Source organism: Babjeviella inositovora (genome assembly GCF_001661335.1).
Source record: "Babjeviella inositovora NRRL Y-12698 unplaced genomic scaffold BABINscaffold_11, whole genome shotgun sequence".
In the NCBI taxonomy this organism is placed as follows: domain Eukaryota; kingdom Fungi; phylum Ascomycota; class Pichiomycetes; order Serinales; genus Babjeviella; species Babjeviella inositovora.
In genome coordinates, this window is record NW_017566848.1 from 325,540 (window position 1) to 341,941 (window position 16,402).

The 16,402-nt window shown below is 47.4% G+C and overlaps 11 protein-coding genes and 1 non-coding gene across 12 annotated transcripts; 7 read left to right on the plus strand and 5 right to left on the minus strand.

The window, feature by feature from the left end:
• Window positions 1–45: 45 nt before the first annotated feature.
• On the plus strand, window positions 46–405 carry BABINDRAFT_89480 (uncharacterized protein). The gene has a single exon (XM_019132884.1). The coding sequence runs from the start codon at window positions 88–90 to the stop codon at window positions 295–297; it is 210 nt and encodes a 69-aa protein (XP_018983608.1). The 5' UTR covers window positions 46–87; the 3' UTR covers window positions 298–405.
• On the plus strand, window positions 156–227 carry BABINDRAFT_t290. The gene has a single exon. It is a non-coding gene; the product is annotated as a tRNA-Pro (tRNA).
• Window positions 406–506: 101 nt separating the features above from the next.
• On the minus strand, window positions 507–2,789 carry SEC6 (SNARE-binding exocyst subunit; the record flags this gene model as incomplete). The annotated part of the gene is made up of 1 exon (XM_019131951.1): window positions 507–2,789. One exon carries the CDS (start codon window positions 2,787–2,789, stop codon window positions 507–509), a length of 2,283 nt encoding a protein of 760 aa, XP_018983609.1.
• Window positions 2,790–3,442: 653 nt separating this feature from the next.
• Window positions 3,443–4,957, plus strand: BABINDRAFT_89485 (uncharacterized protein). Its single transcript, XM_019132885.1, has one exon. It carries the CDS (start codon window positions 3,619–3,621, stop codon window positions 4,726–4,728), a length of 1,110 nt encoding a protein of 369 aa, XP_018983610.1. The 5' UTR covers window positions 3,443–3,618; the 3' UTR covers window positions 4,729–4,957.
• A 213-nt stretch (window positions 4,958–5,170) lies between these two features.
• On the minus strand, window positions 5,171–5,877 carry RPB7 (DNA-directed RNA polymerase II subunit). Its single transcript, XM_019129624.1, has 2 exons — window positions 5,755–5,877; window positions 5,171–5,690 (listed from the first exon to the last, which is right to left on the minus strand). Exons 1-2 carry the CDS (start codon window positions 5,764–5,766, stop codon window positions 5,187–5,189), a joined length of 516 nt encoding a protein of 171 aa, XP_018983611.1. The 5' UTR covers window positions 5,767–5,877; the 3' UTR covers window positions 5,171–5,186.
• BABINDRAFT_162936 (mitochondrial 54S ribosomal protein uL13m) lies at window positions 5,779–6,722 on the plus strand. The gene has a single exon (XM_019129625.1). It carries the CDS (start codon window positions 6,037–6,039, stop codon window positions 6,541–6,543), a length of 507 nt encoding a protein of 168 aa, XP_018983612.1. The 5' UTR covers window positions 5,779–6,036; the 3' UTR covers window positions 6,544–6,722.
• A 192-nt stretch (window positions 6,723–6,914) lies between these two features.
• On the plus strand, window positions 6,915–7,334 carry BABINDRAFT_9498 (uncharacterized protein; the record flags this gene model as incomplete). Its single annotated transcript, XM_019132969.1, has 1 exon — window positions 6,915–7,334. One exon carries the CDS (start codon window positions 6,915–6,917, stop codon window positions 7,332–7,334), a length of 420 nt encoding a protein of 139 aa, XP_018983613.1.
• Window positions 7,335–7,554: 220 nt separating this feature from the next.
• APS3 (Aps3p) lies at window positions 7,555–8,245 on the minus strand. Its single transcript, XM_019129626.1, has 2 exons — window positions 8,192–8,245; window positions 7,555–8,139 (listed from the first exon to the last, which is right to left on the minus strand). Exons 1-2 carry the CDS (start codon window positions 8,211–8,213, stop codon window positions 7,622–7,624), a joined length of 540 nt encoding a protein of 179 aa, XP_018983614.1. The 5' UTR covers window positions 8,214–8,245; the 3' UTR covers window positions 7,555–7,621.
• A 224-nt stretch (window positions 8,246–8,469) lies between these two features.
• BABINDRAFT_162938 (uncharacterized protein) lies at window positions 8,470–9,369 on the minus strand. The gene has a single exon (XM_019129627.1). The coding sequence runs from the start codon at window positions 9,334–9,336 to the stop codon at window positions 8,488–8,490; it is 849 nt and encodes a 282-aa protein (XP_018983615.1). The 5' UTR covers window positions 9,337–9,369; the 3' UTR covers window positions 8,470–8,487.
• Window positions 9,370–9,472: 103 nt separating this feature from the next.
• Window positions 9,473–10,716, minus strand: BABINDRAFT_162939 (hydroxyacyl-thioester dehydratase). Its single transcript, XM_019129628.1, has one exon. It carries the CDS (start codon window positions 10,695–10,697, stop codon window positions 9,744–9,746), a length of 954 nt encoding a protein of 317 aa, XP_018983616.1. The 5' UTR covers window positions 10,698–10,716; the 3' UTR covers window positions 9,473–9,743.
• Window positions 10,717–10,868: 152 nt separating this feature from the next.
• On the plus strand, window positions 10,869–11,990 carry RPF1 (rRNA-binding ribosome biosynthesis protein). The gene has a single exon (XM_019129629.1). It carries the CDS (start codon window positions 10,913–10,915, stop codon window positions 11,789–11,791), a length of 879 nt encoding a protein of 292 aa, XP_018983617.1. The 5' UTR covers window positions 10,869–10,912; the 3' UTR covers window positions 11,792–11,990.
• A 237-nt stretch (window positions 11,991–12,227) lies between these two features.
• Window positions 12,228–15,619, plus strand: PKC1 (protein kinase C). The gene has a single exon (XM_019129630.1). It carries the CDS (start codon window positions 12,537–12,539, stop codon window positions 15,543–15,545), a length of 3,009 nt encoding a protein of 1,002 aa, XP_018983618.1. The 5' UTR covers window positions 12,228–12,536; the 3' UTR covers window positions 15,546–15,619.
• The last annotated feature ends 783 nt before the right edge of the window (window positions 15,620–16,402 follow it).

Below are 16,402 nucleotides of genomic sequence, written 5' to 3' on the forward strand. Positions count from 1 at the left end.
GAAGTAGTTTTCCAGATCTAAGAATGATCTTGGTTTTAATATTATCTTTATTTTTGTGGAAGATCACGATAAGTAACTTGTGAATCAATGACTGATTACAACCCCCCGACTGGAATACCAACAGGCGCTGGAACCCTGACACCTTCAATTGTTACGGCCGTGTGGTCTAGTGGTATGATACTCGCTTTGGGTGTGAGTGGCCCAGGGTTCAATTCCCTGCTCGGCCCGTTTCATTTTTACTCATGGCCCCAGCTTCTGGCCTACTTCACTCGATTTGGCACTTCTCCTTTAATTTAGATTTTTCTCATGGCGCTCACACCTCTTGTACTTAAAGGCTTCAATCTCCCATAGAGTAATCACTCTGGGCTTTGCTTGACAGGAAACCAGTCTAACTCTGGGTTAACATGAAATATCCGAGTACATAGGGGATCCCACCAAACCTCCTCGCTTTTCCCTGCATCCTAATTCTGTACATGTATTTAAATTGAACGTTACTGCCACCAAAACTAAAGGATGTCCCCTTCCAACCTGAACTTCTTCATGAACGTTGCAACCAACGGAACGGCATGGCTTTTGTATTTGAATGCCTCGCTCAAGCCCTTCAACTCGGAAAGAAGCAACGCGGCGTGGGCACTATCAATGTCCTTACGGCATGACAAGACCCCCTCGATAAACTCCAACGAAAAGTCGCTGAACTCGTCCAAGATCTCATTCCAGGTGCCGGGGATCTGATCACGTTCGATGCTCACGAGGTCCATGAACAACTCAAACACACGGAACTTGCGTTGTAACACTTCCACGGTGCGCACTTCGTCCGGTGAGTTGTAGAACGGCGCAAAAACAGGGAAAAGCAGCTCCACGTCGCGGGTCACCAAACCGAAGAGCTTGTCGTTCTTGAACTTATGCTTAAACCGCATCGCCTTAAAGTAGTACAAGATGGTGTAGTCCACAGTAGAATCCACCAACAAGTCGAGAAGGACGCCATTGAGCGAGCTCTCAAAGTCAGTCAAATAGTCCATCAACGTTTCCGCGATCGGCTGCACGATTTTGTCAGGCGACTTCTGCTTGTACCACTGGCTAGAGAGGATCAAGTCAAAGTTAGGGATTAAGTCGTTGAACATGATAACTACCAAACTGTGAATACAGTTGTTCCCCAAATCCACAAAGCCATCCATGACCTGGTTCAAGCTGGCGGACACCTCATCCTGGTATTTGCGCGACAACATGCCGCTATAGCTGTCCAAGATCGTCTCGCAGTAGTGCACGGACTTGATCTGGTCATTTGCGAGCGCAATTGTGTATTCAAGGAGCCCTGGGCTGACTTCCTCGGCGTTGCTACCAATTGTGGCGCGTACGTTGTTTCTCGTGCTGTTGAGCGTGGCGTCGACCTCAGCACGCAACAACGCGTTCCAGTGCGTAGTGCGGCGGTTCAAAATAGCACAGAAGCTTGCAACAACCCCATTAACGATCTTTCCGTAGCCAGAATCTGCTGCAATATTAATCTGCTGGTTGAAGATCTGGAAAATCGTTGTGATCGCCTGCAATGTATAGAGGTCGTCCGCGGACTCCGGCAGGTGCGTGCGTGCCTTGAACTCCTCTTGTTCACGCACCTCCAAGTTGCCCATCCACTCCGTCACCTTGTCCGTCATCAACGTAAGATAGTTGTCCAAAAACTCTTCCTTATCCTTGAACAACGGCTTGATATCTTTCTTAGCAATCTGAAGCTCGTTCACCGCCACATCCGTGTAGAGCTTATCGAAGCTGAGGATGCGGAGAATCTCTTCGGAGCTGGGGTCGCGTGCGACAGTCTCGTTAATAAACGCATGCATCCGCGCGTGGTAGAACGTGTAGTAGCGGTCGAACAAGCACCAGCGCGCGGGTGCGTACTTCATAAGCTCATTTTTCACCATGAGGAGGTCATTGAAAATCCAGTCCAAGTTGTCTAACACGTCAATCTTGTTCTCGAATGCATCCTCGCAATTTTGGAACGTCTCGTTGATCGAGTCCTCGATCGATTTCAAAAAAAAGGCAAAGTATTCGCGTGGCTTTGACCGCTGGCTCGTGAGACTCAGCCCAGCTTCCAGGCCCAACTTTTCGGCCAACGCCAACTTCAAGTCCTCGCGCTCTTCGTACTCAACCACGCGGAATACCTTCAACACTAAGGCGACATTTCCGTCTTTTAGCGACTCCACCAAGCCCGTGATAATGTCGTGCAACATGCCACGGAACTTCTCTTCGGCGGGCACAAGCGGCGCTACGATGCGCGCCACGATCGAGCGGAAGTCGGAGTTAGTCGTCGCCGCGTACCGCTCCAAGCGGTCGCGGAAGTTGGCCGCCGCGTTGAGATTGTAGTGGATTCGCAAAAGCTGCGGTACCAGCGAGTCAATCTGAATTCCCTGTGAGAGTTCTGAGTCAATAAGTGCCTCCACCTCCTTCATGTGTACATGGAAGTGCGACATGTTGGTGTACAACTCGCCCGTTTCCTGGATGTACGCGTGCATACGCGTGAACTCCTGGATCACATCGTAGCGCGCAATCGACGTCTTGGAATCGCGGTAAATCGCATCGATTGTCAGTAAGTTCGTCTTGACGGTTGCGATCTTAGCCGATGAGCTGTTGAGGTTGCGGATGTTGCGCATGATGGTCTCGATTTGCTGTTGGAGCGCTGCGTTCAACTTCACGTCGATGGACGCCTTTTCTTTGGCAAATTGTTCTTTAATGGTGGCCACTTTGGCCAAGTCATCCTCAGTCTTGAGAAGCTCCGAGACCCGGGCAAGAGAGTTCGGCATTGTATGAGTGACGTGTGGCGGTCGTGACATGGTTGTACAGATTTGTTATCAAATCGTTTTGTAGCCACGGGAGGAAAAACGAAAACCGGCCGAAGCAATTAAGACAAAGGGCCACAATGGCAAAACGCCGCCAGTACGAATATTTAGATATGAAAAAGCCGATTACACTGATAACGCCTAAATTGGGTATGTCAAGGAGATTGTTTAAGGATTTTTGGTGTTTATAATCTGTTATTAAGGAAACTCCCCTTGCCATAGGTGTTTATCACGTGACCCGCGCATTTATGTTAGGCATCTGTAAACTATGATGGGGGCTGATTGACCGGAGGTCAATTGGTGGAACGTATCACTATGTTATGTGTTTAAAAAAACATATGCTTCCTTGAATATGTATGATTATTTTATTTTAACGTCATCTAGTGCTTCAAGCTACTTTTTAGTTGTCATTGTCAGAGTGGGTGAATTTGGGCAGACATGAAACACCCTTCACACAATGGCTCTTCCCATTGTAAAATCTGTTTCCATGCTACACTGTGGTTCCAAAAGAAACTCAGCCAAATAACTCTTACACCAATTTTACAACTTGTTGACACTTTGGTTGCATGGTGAGAACATTTTGATAGTTTGTGCTGCACTAGCAGCGTTCTAATTGGTTCTCTTCACCTTTGTACCAGCTGTCAGTCATAGAAAGGCTTGGGCCTACTGTTTGAGAGCCCCAACTGAGTGACCGTGGCTTTTTTTAACTTATCCAATCAATATAATATCTTGTGCGAAAATCCACCGTTTCTGGTGTATTGTTGGTTCGCTTGGTTTACCAAAATCCAGCTTAATGCAAAATCCCGATTTAAAATACAGTCAGTACGTAACGGCTGCAGTGGATGAATTATTAAGGTTAACTAGCCAAGAAAAGGGTACCGGTTTTGTGTTGGTGGTAGTGGGTCCTTTAAACAACATCGAGTTGATATCATCGCCGCATTTGTCCTCTACGGCCCAACGGATTAAGAACAGTCTCAAGCTTAGTGACGGTCGGGTATTGGGGGAAGAACCAGATATTGCACCTTCTGTTGGGCTTGTTTTAAAACCTGCCTACCTGGATCCTGGATTTCAAATGGTACTAGACTTAAGTAACAACCATCAAGTGAATCGGCATTACACAACTTGTTTTACAGAAATCCAACAGCACCAGTGCAAGGAGATAGCAAAGTGTTGGATTCGTGCCATTGAACCGAAAAAGCAAACCAACTTTCCGTACAACGGTGGGAACCGAAGGAAGCCTGGCTGGTGGCCTTCGAAAATTGATCACATCGAGCCAGATCACATGAACAAGCACAACAGGATACAACTACTTGTTTCACTTATCAGAAACCCTACCTTCAGTCAGCAGAGTTTGGTTAATGCCACGAGTGACTCGGTGATTGAAAAGTTCTCCAAACCATTTGCTGCTAGTATCTTAGGTGAGATTCAGTACGTAGCCCGATCTGAAAGGGTATTTTTACAGACTGGCAACCCGAATTCCCAATATCTCGCCGTCAGCAATTTCGCCAAACGACCATCCAAGTCGTTAAAGGTGTTTCCCACTAGTATGAGAAATGACGAAAACGAGAAGGATCGTGATTTCCACGGAGAAAAGATACAAGTAAATGACTCCGTGAATTCCCTGTTCCTTTATCCAGATACGGCTAGTGGAATATTCCATTCTAATGAGCACCACTCAGACCCATACTTTAACTTTATGGAGTATATGGAAGCTTCCGGAAAGGATAATCCGACTCCAACGGCAGCCTTCCCGTTTCTGTTGCCTGGCCCTTGTGCGGACGGAACAGATATGGACAATGACCACATATTTGCAGACTGTCTTTTGCCGGGGGTAAACTTTGATGTTTTAGTTTCACCGTTAGCTCTGGTTGTAGGCAGCTCGAATCACCTGGGTGGAGAATAAAAGATGGGAGTAATGCAGCTCCGGGGCAGAAATGAGGTCTAGGCCCACCCTAAGCCATGACATATCCCTCATCTCACGTCCCCATCTTCCATCCCCTGGTCGTACTAAACTTGTTCCTCATTTCTGACGCAATAGCTTCGATCCTTTGAGAAATGGGATGGCACAAGATGTCTTAGGTGGGACCTTGAAGGGTGTTATCCCACCTGAAATGTAAAGGCCTAGGTCTCCACGTCGATTCACTAGCCTTGGGCCTCCAGTATTCACTATCTGCTACGTTCGGCGATATTCCCCAGCCTCGCCAAATATCCCACATGGATCTTGACCACCATACAGCCTGCTTTCCTCATTGGACTTTTCCTGTTCTACGCAATACTTCTATGCAATGGTATATTGATGCAAAATTATAAAATGTACATATAAAACAATCTCCAGACGGGTCAGACTCCAACCAGCCAAACTTATAGAGCACCGAGGTAATCTTCCTTGATACTACCAATGGCATAAATCTCATTCACATCGGTCCTGGTACCCAAGATCTTCAATCTGATCTTGGAGCCCTTCTCGATTATCTGGTCCTCACTGGCATAGCTGGGAGGATTAGACATTGGGTCATACTTCATGTCCGACGGGATGGAATGTGTACTGATGAAAACGTTCAACGGCCCAACATCGACAAAACACCCCAACTGGTTGACATTGGTGACGACACCATCCACAACCTCACCCTTAAATGGCTTCCAGACAATGGCTGTGTACTTGACTTCAAACTCCGCCATCCCGGAGCCTGGGAGAATCTTCCCCTTGCCTACATCAACGTCCATGGAGTCTAACACGCACACAATGTATCCAAATTGACCTGTGCATGTACCTTCGACATCTGTAAGCAATTTGTTCTTCAAATACTGCCCCATCTGCGGCCCGAAGTAAGATGGATGGAGGGTCAAATTGAGGGATAAATCTTTCTGCGAGGTGTTAGTTGTCTGAACATAAACCCAAGGCGTTGAAACCTCGATAGCCAGTACTTACCAAGAAGAACATTATATGTGTGAACGCTAAATTAAACGGGGGTATGGCAATGAAATGGACTGCAGGTACCCGATATTTCGACGGGGTTTTATGGTTGGTATCGTTTAAACAAGGTGTTATCAATCCCTATCGCACTGTCATATTGTTCAAGACTGGGCGTGAAAAAAACACGCGCGAACTTGCGGTGCATTTTGATACTCCATCCACAATTTTCAGCGGCTATCAAAAATATCGAGACTAAAAGTTCACGTACAGCACCAGGCATAGATCCCATCCACAACCATGTCCCAAAGATTAGGTAAAACTGGCTTGGCATTTTCCAGAATCTGGCACCACGTCGATGTCTCCGCGGACGAGAGAACTTTGGGTCGTTTGGCATCCAGCATCGCCATCACCTTGATCGGCAAGCACAAGCCAGTGTTCGATAAGTCACACGACTGTGGAGACTATGTCGTGGTCTCCAATGCCGCTCACTTGAATGTGACCGGGAACAAGCTCAAGCAGAAAAACTACTGGGCCCATAGTGGGAAGCCAGGTAACTTGAAGTTGGTTCCGATGGAGAGAATGGTGCAAAACAAGGGTTTCGGTGAGGTCCTAAGAAAGGCGGTCAGCGGGATGTTGCCAAAGAACAGATTAAGAGACAAGAGATTGGCCAGATTGAGAGTTTTCGAAGGTTCCGACCACCCGTACAAGCAGAACTTGATTGCCTTCCACGATGAGCAACCATTGGTTAGAGAAAAGTTGCAGAAGTTGGAAGACAAGAAGAACAGAGTCGAGGTCGAAGCTTAGTCGACAAGTATTACCTTTAAAGCAGCGGTGGCCGCCAGCAGCAGCTGTACTCATCCACTGGCGTTGTACATAACCTATAAATATTTGATCAGTATCGGTGTAGCGCGACAATGAATCAATGTAATAAAAAGTCATTGTCGCTTATATTATTCATAAGACTGTATAAATATAGATATAACTGATTAACAGCAAAGTAGAAAAAATATCTATGTCCTAATGGTGACTGAGTGTAAATTCGTCTTGACTGCGAGAACAATACGGTGCGTTTGTATTATAATGCGCACGGAACCAGACAGGATATATCTGCAGGCTGATAAAAAGCTTCCCTTTCGGTTTGAGTAAGCTTCAACAGCAAATCACAACTATCCAACATGTCTACCCGTCCTTTGTGGTACCGCTGGGTCAGAGTTTACGCCGTGGGTGGTGCTATTGTGGGTACCGGTCTTCTTTTGTACAAGTACGCCACTCCCACCGACGAGGAGTTGATTGCTCGCTTCTCACCAGAGGTCCGCCGCAAGTATGAGGAGAACCGTGCCTTGAGGCAAAAGGAGCAGCAAGAATTGATGGAGATTGTAAAAAAGACTGCCGCTTCCAAAGATCCTATTTGGATCACCGGATCTGTCAAGAGTCCCTCGGAGTGGCGCGAGGAGCAGAAGGCGAACAGAGAGCGCAAGGAGAGGAGCGCCGCCGAGCTTGTGCAAAGAGCCGAAATCGAAAAGGCCAAGTTGGAGTTGCAGCAGACCGAAGCCTTGGCCCAGACTGCGGAGAAGAAGGGTTGGTTCAAAGGGTAATCTGCTCGTGTAGCCACCCTATGTTACCCTTACTATTTATTACGCCCTGATGTATATAGCCGATTTTAATTATATTTATAGCCGCTGAATCTGTAGATGGCTCGGGGGGTTAGTCAATACCGTACATTATTTTTCCTAGCCGAAGCTTCTTTATTGTAGAGCTCCTCTATATCTATATACAGGCGTTAAGTCTAACGTTTTATGCTATTTTACATATGTATAACCGATACCTTATGGCATTATTTATAATACACTGAACACAGTAAACTTCCTTCAAAAACTTTCTTTTAGCGTCCCCATCCTAAACGCCTGGCCCTCCCCATCGCCGATAAAAGACTACTGCTGGTGATCCCCCCTCTATTCCCAACCACATCTCCACCTGTTTGACTATTTGCCTCATCTACCGCACCCACGATACGCGTAATGTTTGTGTCGATGACCATCCCGCCCTGGATGATCTCCTCCAACACCGCCTGTAACACCTGCCAGCCAAAGACCAAATCTAACTCACACACGGTTTCGAAGCATTTGTCTAAACACTCCACAAATACATGGATTAAATCTAAGGTACCCAACTCGGACTCCTGGTCGTCCACGATGAACACAAAGTACAATGTGGCGTAATGACGGTAGATCACCTTGATTTCATCCATGTCGGATAACAACGGCGGTGGTGTGATGAAGCAACACTGTTCGGCTGTCCGTTTGGATATGAGCGAGTGCACCTGTTTGAGAAGAAGTTTCTGTGTAGGGAGATCCACTGGGGTGTAGAATTTTAGCAAACGAGGAACCCCATCGTTGTTGACTGAGGTGTTAGTGGTGTCCTGTACGTGAAGTGGTATCGCTGGTATACTTACATATCATAACCGAGTGAATCATGTTGAGAGTTGGTTCTATTGGTGAAAAAGTGCCAGTGTCTTTGGTTAACTAGGCATCTGATATCGATCACTGTCTAGCGCCGCTCGCTAGAAATACAAGAGCCTTGCATGCCGGGCAGGGACTTTCCCTGGCCGCACTATCAGGTGGTGCCGGACTCCCATCTATCAATAGCCCCTCTTCAACTGGCCATGGCGGTATTGATGCCAAATATTTCTAGTTAATGGATTTATATATACTACGAGTTTAAAATCAATGTGTCATACTCGTGTATCACTCATTTGCTATTAATTTTATGCATGATTTCCTGAAACTCGGCGTCTTCCATGCCTGCCAATTTATAACCGGTTCGTTCTAGTAAAATCTTCACTTTGACGATCTCATCATGAATCAAGTTGGCATTTGTGATCAAGTTGGACTGAATCCCACTTACCGAGGCAGTAGTTCCTTCTTCGGGCTCTAGCATACGGGCTAGCTGACCCTGAAGCTGCTTGAGCTTGTCCTGCTTAAGTTTTAAACTCAAGAGCTGGTTCAATTTCTGAATGAGAAGCGACTTCAATCGATCGTATGTTTGCACTAGACCATCTGCGTCATCTGTTTCTTGGTACTCTTCGTGGTGTGATGTCTCCCCTGCCATGTGACTTACAACACTGTCCATGCGATCGTTAACGATATTGTCGAATTCCACCGAGTCCACAATGCGCTTGTTTCTCACAAAAAGGTACCTCCCCTCAGGGAGATCCTCGACCGATCGCCTGAGTGACTGTAGCTCGGTATTTGTATCACCTGATAGCGTGTAATCCCTGTTAAAGAGGCATATCGGCTCTAGAATGATACTGCTGCTGCTGCGAAGCAATCGCAACTTGGACTGTTTCACCTCTTCAAGCTCGTTGTAGTATATTTGTTCAGACACTACGTCCACCGCTTGTTTATTGAACTTTAGCTTCTGGTTTATGGCGATGATCTGGTTCGACCTGTTTAAGATGGCAGTTAGCTGTTTCGTGGTTAGCTGGGATTTGTCATCGGTGAGCAGCAGTGCCAACTTCAGTGAGATTCCAACGGGCTGGGAGAGGGTGTTGATTTGAGATTCGAGGTATCGTTTGGTGTAGTTGTATGTTTTCTCCATTGTATGACAGCTTGCAGTGATGAGGAATGGTTGATTCTGAAGGAACTTTGGTTGTTTATTTTTCGATCTGGCGCGCGTTTTTGTATGCAGCACTGGTGGTAAACGTTGCTTTATCGGAAAACCAACAATCTATGGATTGTTTCCAGGTACTCTACTTGGACCAGCTTATAGGACACACGGTCTGCTAATTTAGAGCTGAGACATAAGATAAAGGGTGGTGAGTCTCGGATATATAGTATAAAACTTAACTCCTATAGCAAGTTTACCAATTGCAAATACACCATCCAGACTCTAAATACATCTTCCAACGGTTCTGGACTTTTATTCGCTCCGTGATCAGTTATATCTCCATCTAGCCTTTAAATATCCTTCGTTGTTATATGGGTATTGATGGATTAGCACCAGTTTTATACTTCACCGGCTTGGGCCATTTCTAAAACGACCAGCCCTTCAACACAAATATCGCCTTCACCGTTTAAAAGAAAGACCCGGTACCCCTCTCGCGAGTCAGACTCGTTGTAGCACACTAGTTTGCATTTTTCGCCAGCGAAAAGTGGTTTTACATTTTTATACTTGATCGAATGGATGCCGACTGGCCCAACCACCGATGATTGGAGCCAAGAAAGAAGCAAGGTAATGGTCAAAGGTCCATGGACTAGAACGTTTGGAAATCCCTCTCCTTTGGCATAGTCTTTGTCGTAGTGGATCTTATGGGAGTTGAAAGTAAGACCGGAGTACCTCAACAAAGTGGACGGTGAAATTTGGAGTTCGTGGGTTTTCACGGGTAACCCCGTGGGGAGAGAGATTAACGAGTGTCGTTGAGCATCCATATACAACTTATCAGTGTACCACAATGTGCGGGCCTCAGTTAAGCGTAAGCGATCCTCAGACTCGGCTGTTGGGTCTATGAAATCCCGTTTTATGTTCACAAAAACAGAATCATTCAGTTGGAATACCCTTGTTATGGACTCTTCGCACACAAGGGGGATATTGTAACGAATTGGTTTCTTGAATTGGATATCTCCTTGGACCCACATCCGACGTCTGAAAAAGGGGGGCTGCTTGCCAGTGATGAGCGGGGCTTGGTACGAATCGTAGCCATCTACATTCAATTCTGGCTCTAGGGAGTGCGAATTGGCGTAGATAAAATGATAGCCATATGGTAAACAGTCGGTGCTGGCAGTCAGCGGAAGCAAATGGGAAATAGTCGTGGTCAACAAATCAGCTTGATCTCTGGAGATGTCCGACTTTGTCACCCATCGCTTTGGCTTCACGTCCCTGTACCAATCGTTGATAGTAACAGCCTCAAAATGAGACGTGGAGCAATGGAAATTTCTCCAACCTCTTAAAACTTGTAACATCAGAGTAACTAGCTGTTAAGGAAACCCCTAACAATGATACTATGGAGACACCGCTCATTCTTTGGCGCCCTGCACGCCATTTCTTTTTCTTTGTCGTGCGGCTCAAAAAAAATTGTGGAAAAAAAATTGGAGTGCAATTCTGCAGTATGCAAAAGATAAAAGAATTCGATCAACAGCATCCACCCTACTCCCAACCCCACGATAACACTTACACAATGGCGGTCGAAAAGGAAAGACTTCAGATGAAGAATAAGATGCGAAGACAAAAGCTCTTTGCAGCCTTAAAGCACGAAGAAAACAAGACCCGCCACCTGGAGAGAAAGACCAGGGCCAAGGAAGAGAGAGCCAATCCTGAGTTGAAGGAAAAGAGATTGGCAGAAAACGTCCCTGATACCATTGAGAGCAAGAGAGTATTCGATGAAACTATCGGCCAGGAGTTCGAAGGCGAAGATGACTTCAACTCATACTTTGACGGGAAGGAGCCAAAAATATTGTTGACCACCAACGCCAACGCCAACAAGGTTGCCTACCAATTTGCCGACATCATGATGGAGATTTTGCCAAATGCCACCTTTGTCAAGCGTAAGAGAGAGTACTCCATGAAGGACATGGCTGAATTCTGCAACAACAGAGACTACACCGACTTGATCGTCATCAATGAGGACAAGAAGAACGTCAACGGTATCACATTCATCCATTTGCCAGAAGGGCCAACCTTCTACTTCTCTGTCTCATCGCTCGTAGAAGGCAACAGAATTAAAGGCCATGGTAAAGCCACCGACCACATTCCAGAGTTGATCTTGAACAACTTTGCCACCAGGTTGGGTAAGACTGTGGGCAGGTTATTCCAGTCCTTGTTCCCTCACAGACCAGAGTTCGAGGGGAGAAACGTCATCACCTTGCATAACCAGAGAGATTACATCTTCTTCAGAAGACACAGATACGTGTTCCGTAACGAAGAGAAGGTTGGTTTGCAGGAATTGGGCCCTCAGTTTACCTTGAAGTTGAGAAGAATCCAGAAGGGGGTCAAGGAGGAGGTCGAGTGGGAACACAGACCCGACATGGATAAGGACAGAAGAAAGTTCTACCTTTAGGATTCGCCTACGTTTCCCTTGTATTTTAATCACAATAGTTCTTGGTACGCCCGGTAAATATTGTGTAGGCGCTAGAAACAGGCTTTTATAGGTGTATTCTAGACCGTGATCATGAAGACATGCTGACAGGCATTTTCTAGCATGCGTCACACCCAGAATAGAGGTTTTTAGCCTACATGAAGGAGTACCGATAACCACGTACGAGCCATGTATAACGTCCAAAAAAGGTTATATCACTCCCTCCTAATAAGGGATATACCCAATGTCAATTTTCTTATTCGATTCAGACAAGTGTATTTATTCTTAAGGATCACGCGTTTGCTCAGCCCCACCGGTTTGGAACCCTGGCACAATATGGTCGTGTGGGGCCCGCTTATGTCCATGCCGAGCCGATATGATTCCCATGATCTAAAAGCGACAACGGCGGCTAAGAACTGCAAATCAAAACACGACTCCTTAGCGCTTTTATCCACAAGTTCACTTTTGGTTTATTTCACAATTATACCCAGGCTTTTTTCCACCGATATATCTACAGTTTATATCTCTCAAATAAACCGCCAATTGAATCAAATCTGAGACCGGTTTGTATCACTTACACCACGTGTTTTGATTAATAAAACATCACCAGACTAGGGGCCTGTCGCCAGTCATTAAAGCTCAAAAGACAGGACACAAAAGCAGTCAAAGCCACCGTAACAAGAGCTATAAATCAAAAGCCTCCCCCCCCCCTGCTTAGCTAACCGCCATGTCCGAACCTAAAGGCGATGTCATTTCGGACATCAAGGCAAAGATCCAGCGTGAGGAACGGCTCATCGATGGGTTCAAGCACATGAAAAATTCCACCACCAACCCGCAGGTGATGGATCGATGCATCTCGCAGATTCGTGAGACGCAACAGAACATCAACTACCTCCAGGCGACGTTGTCAAAGCTCACGTTGCAGACGGCCGCCACGGAAGCGGCCGAGGAGCCCTTGTACCTGCGTTTGGACCTCGTCAAGTACGAGTGTCCATCATTGGGCCACCGCATCCAGTACATGTTGCAGCAGTTGGAGTTCAAGTTGCAACGCGAAAAGCAGTATCGTGAGGGGAATGAGAAGTTGTCCAGGTTGTACGAGCGCGACGGCGACAAGCGCATCGTGACGGAGACCGAAGGAGGCAAGCTCGAGAGCGACTTGAAGATCCAGTTGTTGTCCAAATCGTTGAAGCGGTACCAAGACATGTACATCGACATCGACGACGTCTCGCGCGACAATAAGATCATGACGGAACACGAGTTCCGCCGGAAGCCGTTGTCTGGGACATTGAAGATGGCGATCCAGTTGGTACGCGACGTCGACCACATCGCATCACCACTCTTCTCCAAGAAGCCCGAGACGGCCGTGGTTGTGAAGGTCGACGACGCCCAAAAGGCCAGAACCCGCGGCTCTCGCAGCGGCAAGTGGACCGAGGAATTCACTATCGATATTGAAAAGGGGAACGAGGTGGAACTCTCCGTGTACGACAAGTCTTCCGAGCAGAATGTGCCGGTCGCTGTCACATGGTTCTTGTTGGCGGACTTAGTCGAGGAGCTCCGTAAGAAGAAGGTCAGTCAGGAGTTGGGAAAGACCGGGTGGGTCAGCGCTTCCAAGATCCATGATAGCGACTTGAGCTCCCGTGGCGACGGCTCTGGCTTTAACATGAACGCTCCCGTGGCAGCCCATGCTGGTGAACCAACAGATCCCGGAACTGATGAACCGGTCACTACATCCATGTGGATTGTGTTGGAGCCAGCGGGGAAGTTGTTGATCACCGCGAGCTTCACAAAGTCAAATATTGTCGGCGGGAACAAGCACGTGAATGCCATGGGTGGCTTAGGCCGCCACGGTGCCATTCGCCAAAAGAAGGAGGAAGTATTTGAGCAGCACGGACACCAGTTTGTCCAGAAGCAGTTCTACAACATCATGTGCTGTGCGCTCTGTGGCGACTTTTTGAGATACTCCGGGTACCAGTGCCAGGACTGCAAGTTCCTTTGCCACAAGAAGTGTTATCAGAAGGTGGTTACTAAATGTATATCGAAGTCAAGCATCGAGCTCGATCCGGACGAGGCGAAGTTGAACCACCGCATCCCTCACCGCTTTGAGCCTCTCCTGAACCGTGGGACCAAGTGGTGTTGCCACTGTGGGTACATCCTTCCGTGGGGCCGCAAGAACATCCGTAAGTGCTCCGAGTGCGGGGTCATGTGTCACGCGCTGTGTATCCAGTTGGTGCCCGATTTTTGTGGGATGTCGATGGAGATGGCTAACCGAATCCTCACGACGATCAAGTCCACGAAGCATACCGGTCCTAAACTCCCTCAAAATGCCATCCAACACCATCACAACGACTATCCCGATCACACCAAGCTTCCTACCCTGGTGACCCATCAAAAGCTTCCGCCAATTCCGGTTCCTGCTCATCATACCAAGAGGCTCCCACCGGTATTTGATAAGGACCTCTTGCCTGAGGTACTGGACAAGGAAGTTCGCTCCGGCGCCGAATCTTTCGACAGAGCGGAGTCCCACACCTCGTCTCCTGGCGCTGAGGAAGATGCCAACCAGTCCTTTGAGGAAAAGCAGGAAAGTGTGACTCCTCCGGTTCAGAGCCACATCTCTCCGAAACGCTTGGCTCCAAGGGTTCCCGAGATTTTCGAGCCGGTTGAGGACAGAGTCGGTCGCCCGACGGTGGTTGCCCCTGAGAGTATTCCCCAGAAACCTAAGCGCAAACACCGCCGCAAGGTCGGCATTGACGACTTCAAGATGATTGCGGTGTTAGGTAAGGGTAACTTCGGGAAGGTCATGTTGGCGCAGTCGAAGCGCACCGCGTACTTGTGTGCCATCAAGGTGTTGAAGAAGGACGTAATCATCGAAACCAGCGAGATCGAAAGCACCAAGTCTGAGAAGCGGGTGTTCTTGGTTGCCAATAAGGAGCAGCATCCGTTCCTCTTGAACCTACACTGCTGTTTCCAGACGGAAAACAGAATCTACTACGTTATGGAGTACATTGCCGGTGGTGACTTGATGTACCATGTGCAAAAGGGCAAGTTCACCCCAAGACGGGCACAGTTCTACGCCGCGGAGGTGTTGTTGGCATTGAAGTACCTTCACGAAAACGGTGTGATTTACAGAGATTTGAAGTTGGACAATATCATGTTGACTACGGACGGTCACATCAAGGTTGCTGACTACGGGTTGTGTAAAGAAAACATGTGGTACGGTAACACCACCAACACGTTCTGCGGTACACCCGAGTTCATGGCGCCCGAGTTGGTGACCGAACAGCCGTATGGCCGAGCCGTGGATTGGTGGACCTTCGGTGTATTGTTGTACCAGATGATCTTGAACCAGTCGCCGTTCAAGGGTGATGATGAGGACGAAATCTTTAACGCTATCGTGCACGATGAGGTAGTGTATAACGTGAACATGTCGCGTGAATCCGTGTTGATCTTGCAGGCGCTCTTGGATAAGAACCCTCAAACCCGCCTTGGGGCCGGTACCAGAGACGCCAAAGAGATCATGGAAGACCCATACTTCCGCAACATCGACTTTGACGATATCTTCCACCGTCGTGTGCCACCACCGTTCATCCCCGAGCTTAGAGGCGGTGTCGATTTCTCCAACTTTGATAGAGAGTTCACCGACGAGACGCCATGCTTGACCCCGGTGGACACGACCCTTACCTCAGCCATGCAAGAGCAGTTCCGTGGATTCTCCCACATCTCTGACGACATGATCTAACTTGATTTTGCTTTTTACTTTCTATATATTCCTTACTCTTGTTTTTTACGCCTTTAATTATATCCTTGTTTTAATTCCCTGTAAAACAATCATTAGAAGAGGGAATACTGGCTCTTAGACCACGATCGTGCAAACTACCACGAATGTATCACCCAATCCGGCCCTATTACGTCATATTGGTGTCGAAAGACAGACCTTGGCCCCGGCCGAATTGGTTTTGGCTACGCATGCGCACGACCTCTAGCGGAGTGGGGTACGTGACTGGCAAACCACTCCTTGGGAGGGAGCACCGAAAAACTTTACAGTTGGGTAATAATCGACCATAACCTACATTAATATCTAGTGGTACATCATTGGTAGTAATTGCCTTGCTAAGTTTACGATCCAGAGTGTTGATGCTAAAACTACACTGGGCACACCTGCGCCGTTCTATGCCCCCCACCCCCCGGAGTCACACGGCTGGGTGCCTATTGTGGGTATGCGCCTTGCCTTGCATTAACCAGATTAGCTTGCTCCACCTCTAGATGGTATAAGACTTACTTTTGGCCGAATTTCTCGAAATATCTTAGGACTATATTTATTATATTGTGACGCCACTAACCAGTCGTTTTTGGGAGCGTTTTAGAGTTTGGCTTATTGACCCACCGGGATTCAAGTACCGTATCGCTCTAGATTTCTACCTCCCGTTAATATAACCTGAGCCCCCTAATCACTCATTAGGATCCGATGTTATGATATTCTATAATGGTGTATATCCGACCGGTGTCACACCAATGTTTAGTTCCTCTTGACCATAGGTATAGTATTTCCCTAGGAAACTATGTATACATCTCCTGAACGTCTCGCCGCTCGCGTTC

Excerpts from the sequence above, each read along its gene's own strand:
- BABINDRAFT_89480 (XM_019132884.1), top strand. The coding sequence starts at position 88 with ATGACTGATTACAACCCCCCGACTGGAATACCAACAGGCGCTGGAACC.
- BABINDRAFT_89485 (XM_019132885.1), top strand. The coding sequence starts at position 3,619 with ATGCAAAATCCCGATTTAAAATACAGTCAGTACGTAACGGCTGCAGTG.
- BABINDRAFT_162936 (XM_019129625.1), top strand. The coding sequence starts at position 6,037 with ATGTCCCAAAGATTAGGTAAAACTGGCTTGGCATTTTCCAGAATCTGG.
- APS3 (XM_019129626.1), bottom strand. The coding sequence starts at position 8,213 with ATGATTCACTCGGTTATGATAT. Across the intron at positions 8,140-8,191 it reads GATTCACTCGGTTATGATAT|TCAACAACGATGGGGTTCCT; the intron begins GTAAGTATACCA and ends CTAACACCTCAG.
- BABINDRAFT_162938 (XM_019129627.1), bottom strand. The coding sequence starts at position 9,336 with ATGGAGAAAACATACAACTACACCAAACGATACCTCGAATCTCAAATC.
- BABINDRAFT_162939 (XM_019129628.1), bottom strand. The coding sequence starts at position 10,697 with ATGTTACAAGTTTTAAGAGGTTGGAGAAATTTCCATTGCTCCACGTCT.
- RPF1 (XM_019129629.1), top strand. The coding sequence starts at position 10,913 with ATGGCGGTCGAAAAGGAAAGACTTCAGATGAAGAATAAGATGCGAAGA.
- PKC1 (XM_019129630.1), top strand. The coding sequence starts at position 12,537 with ATGTCCGAACCTAAAGGCGATGTCATTTCGGACATCAAGGCAAAGATC.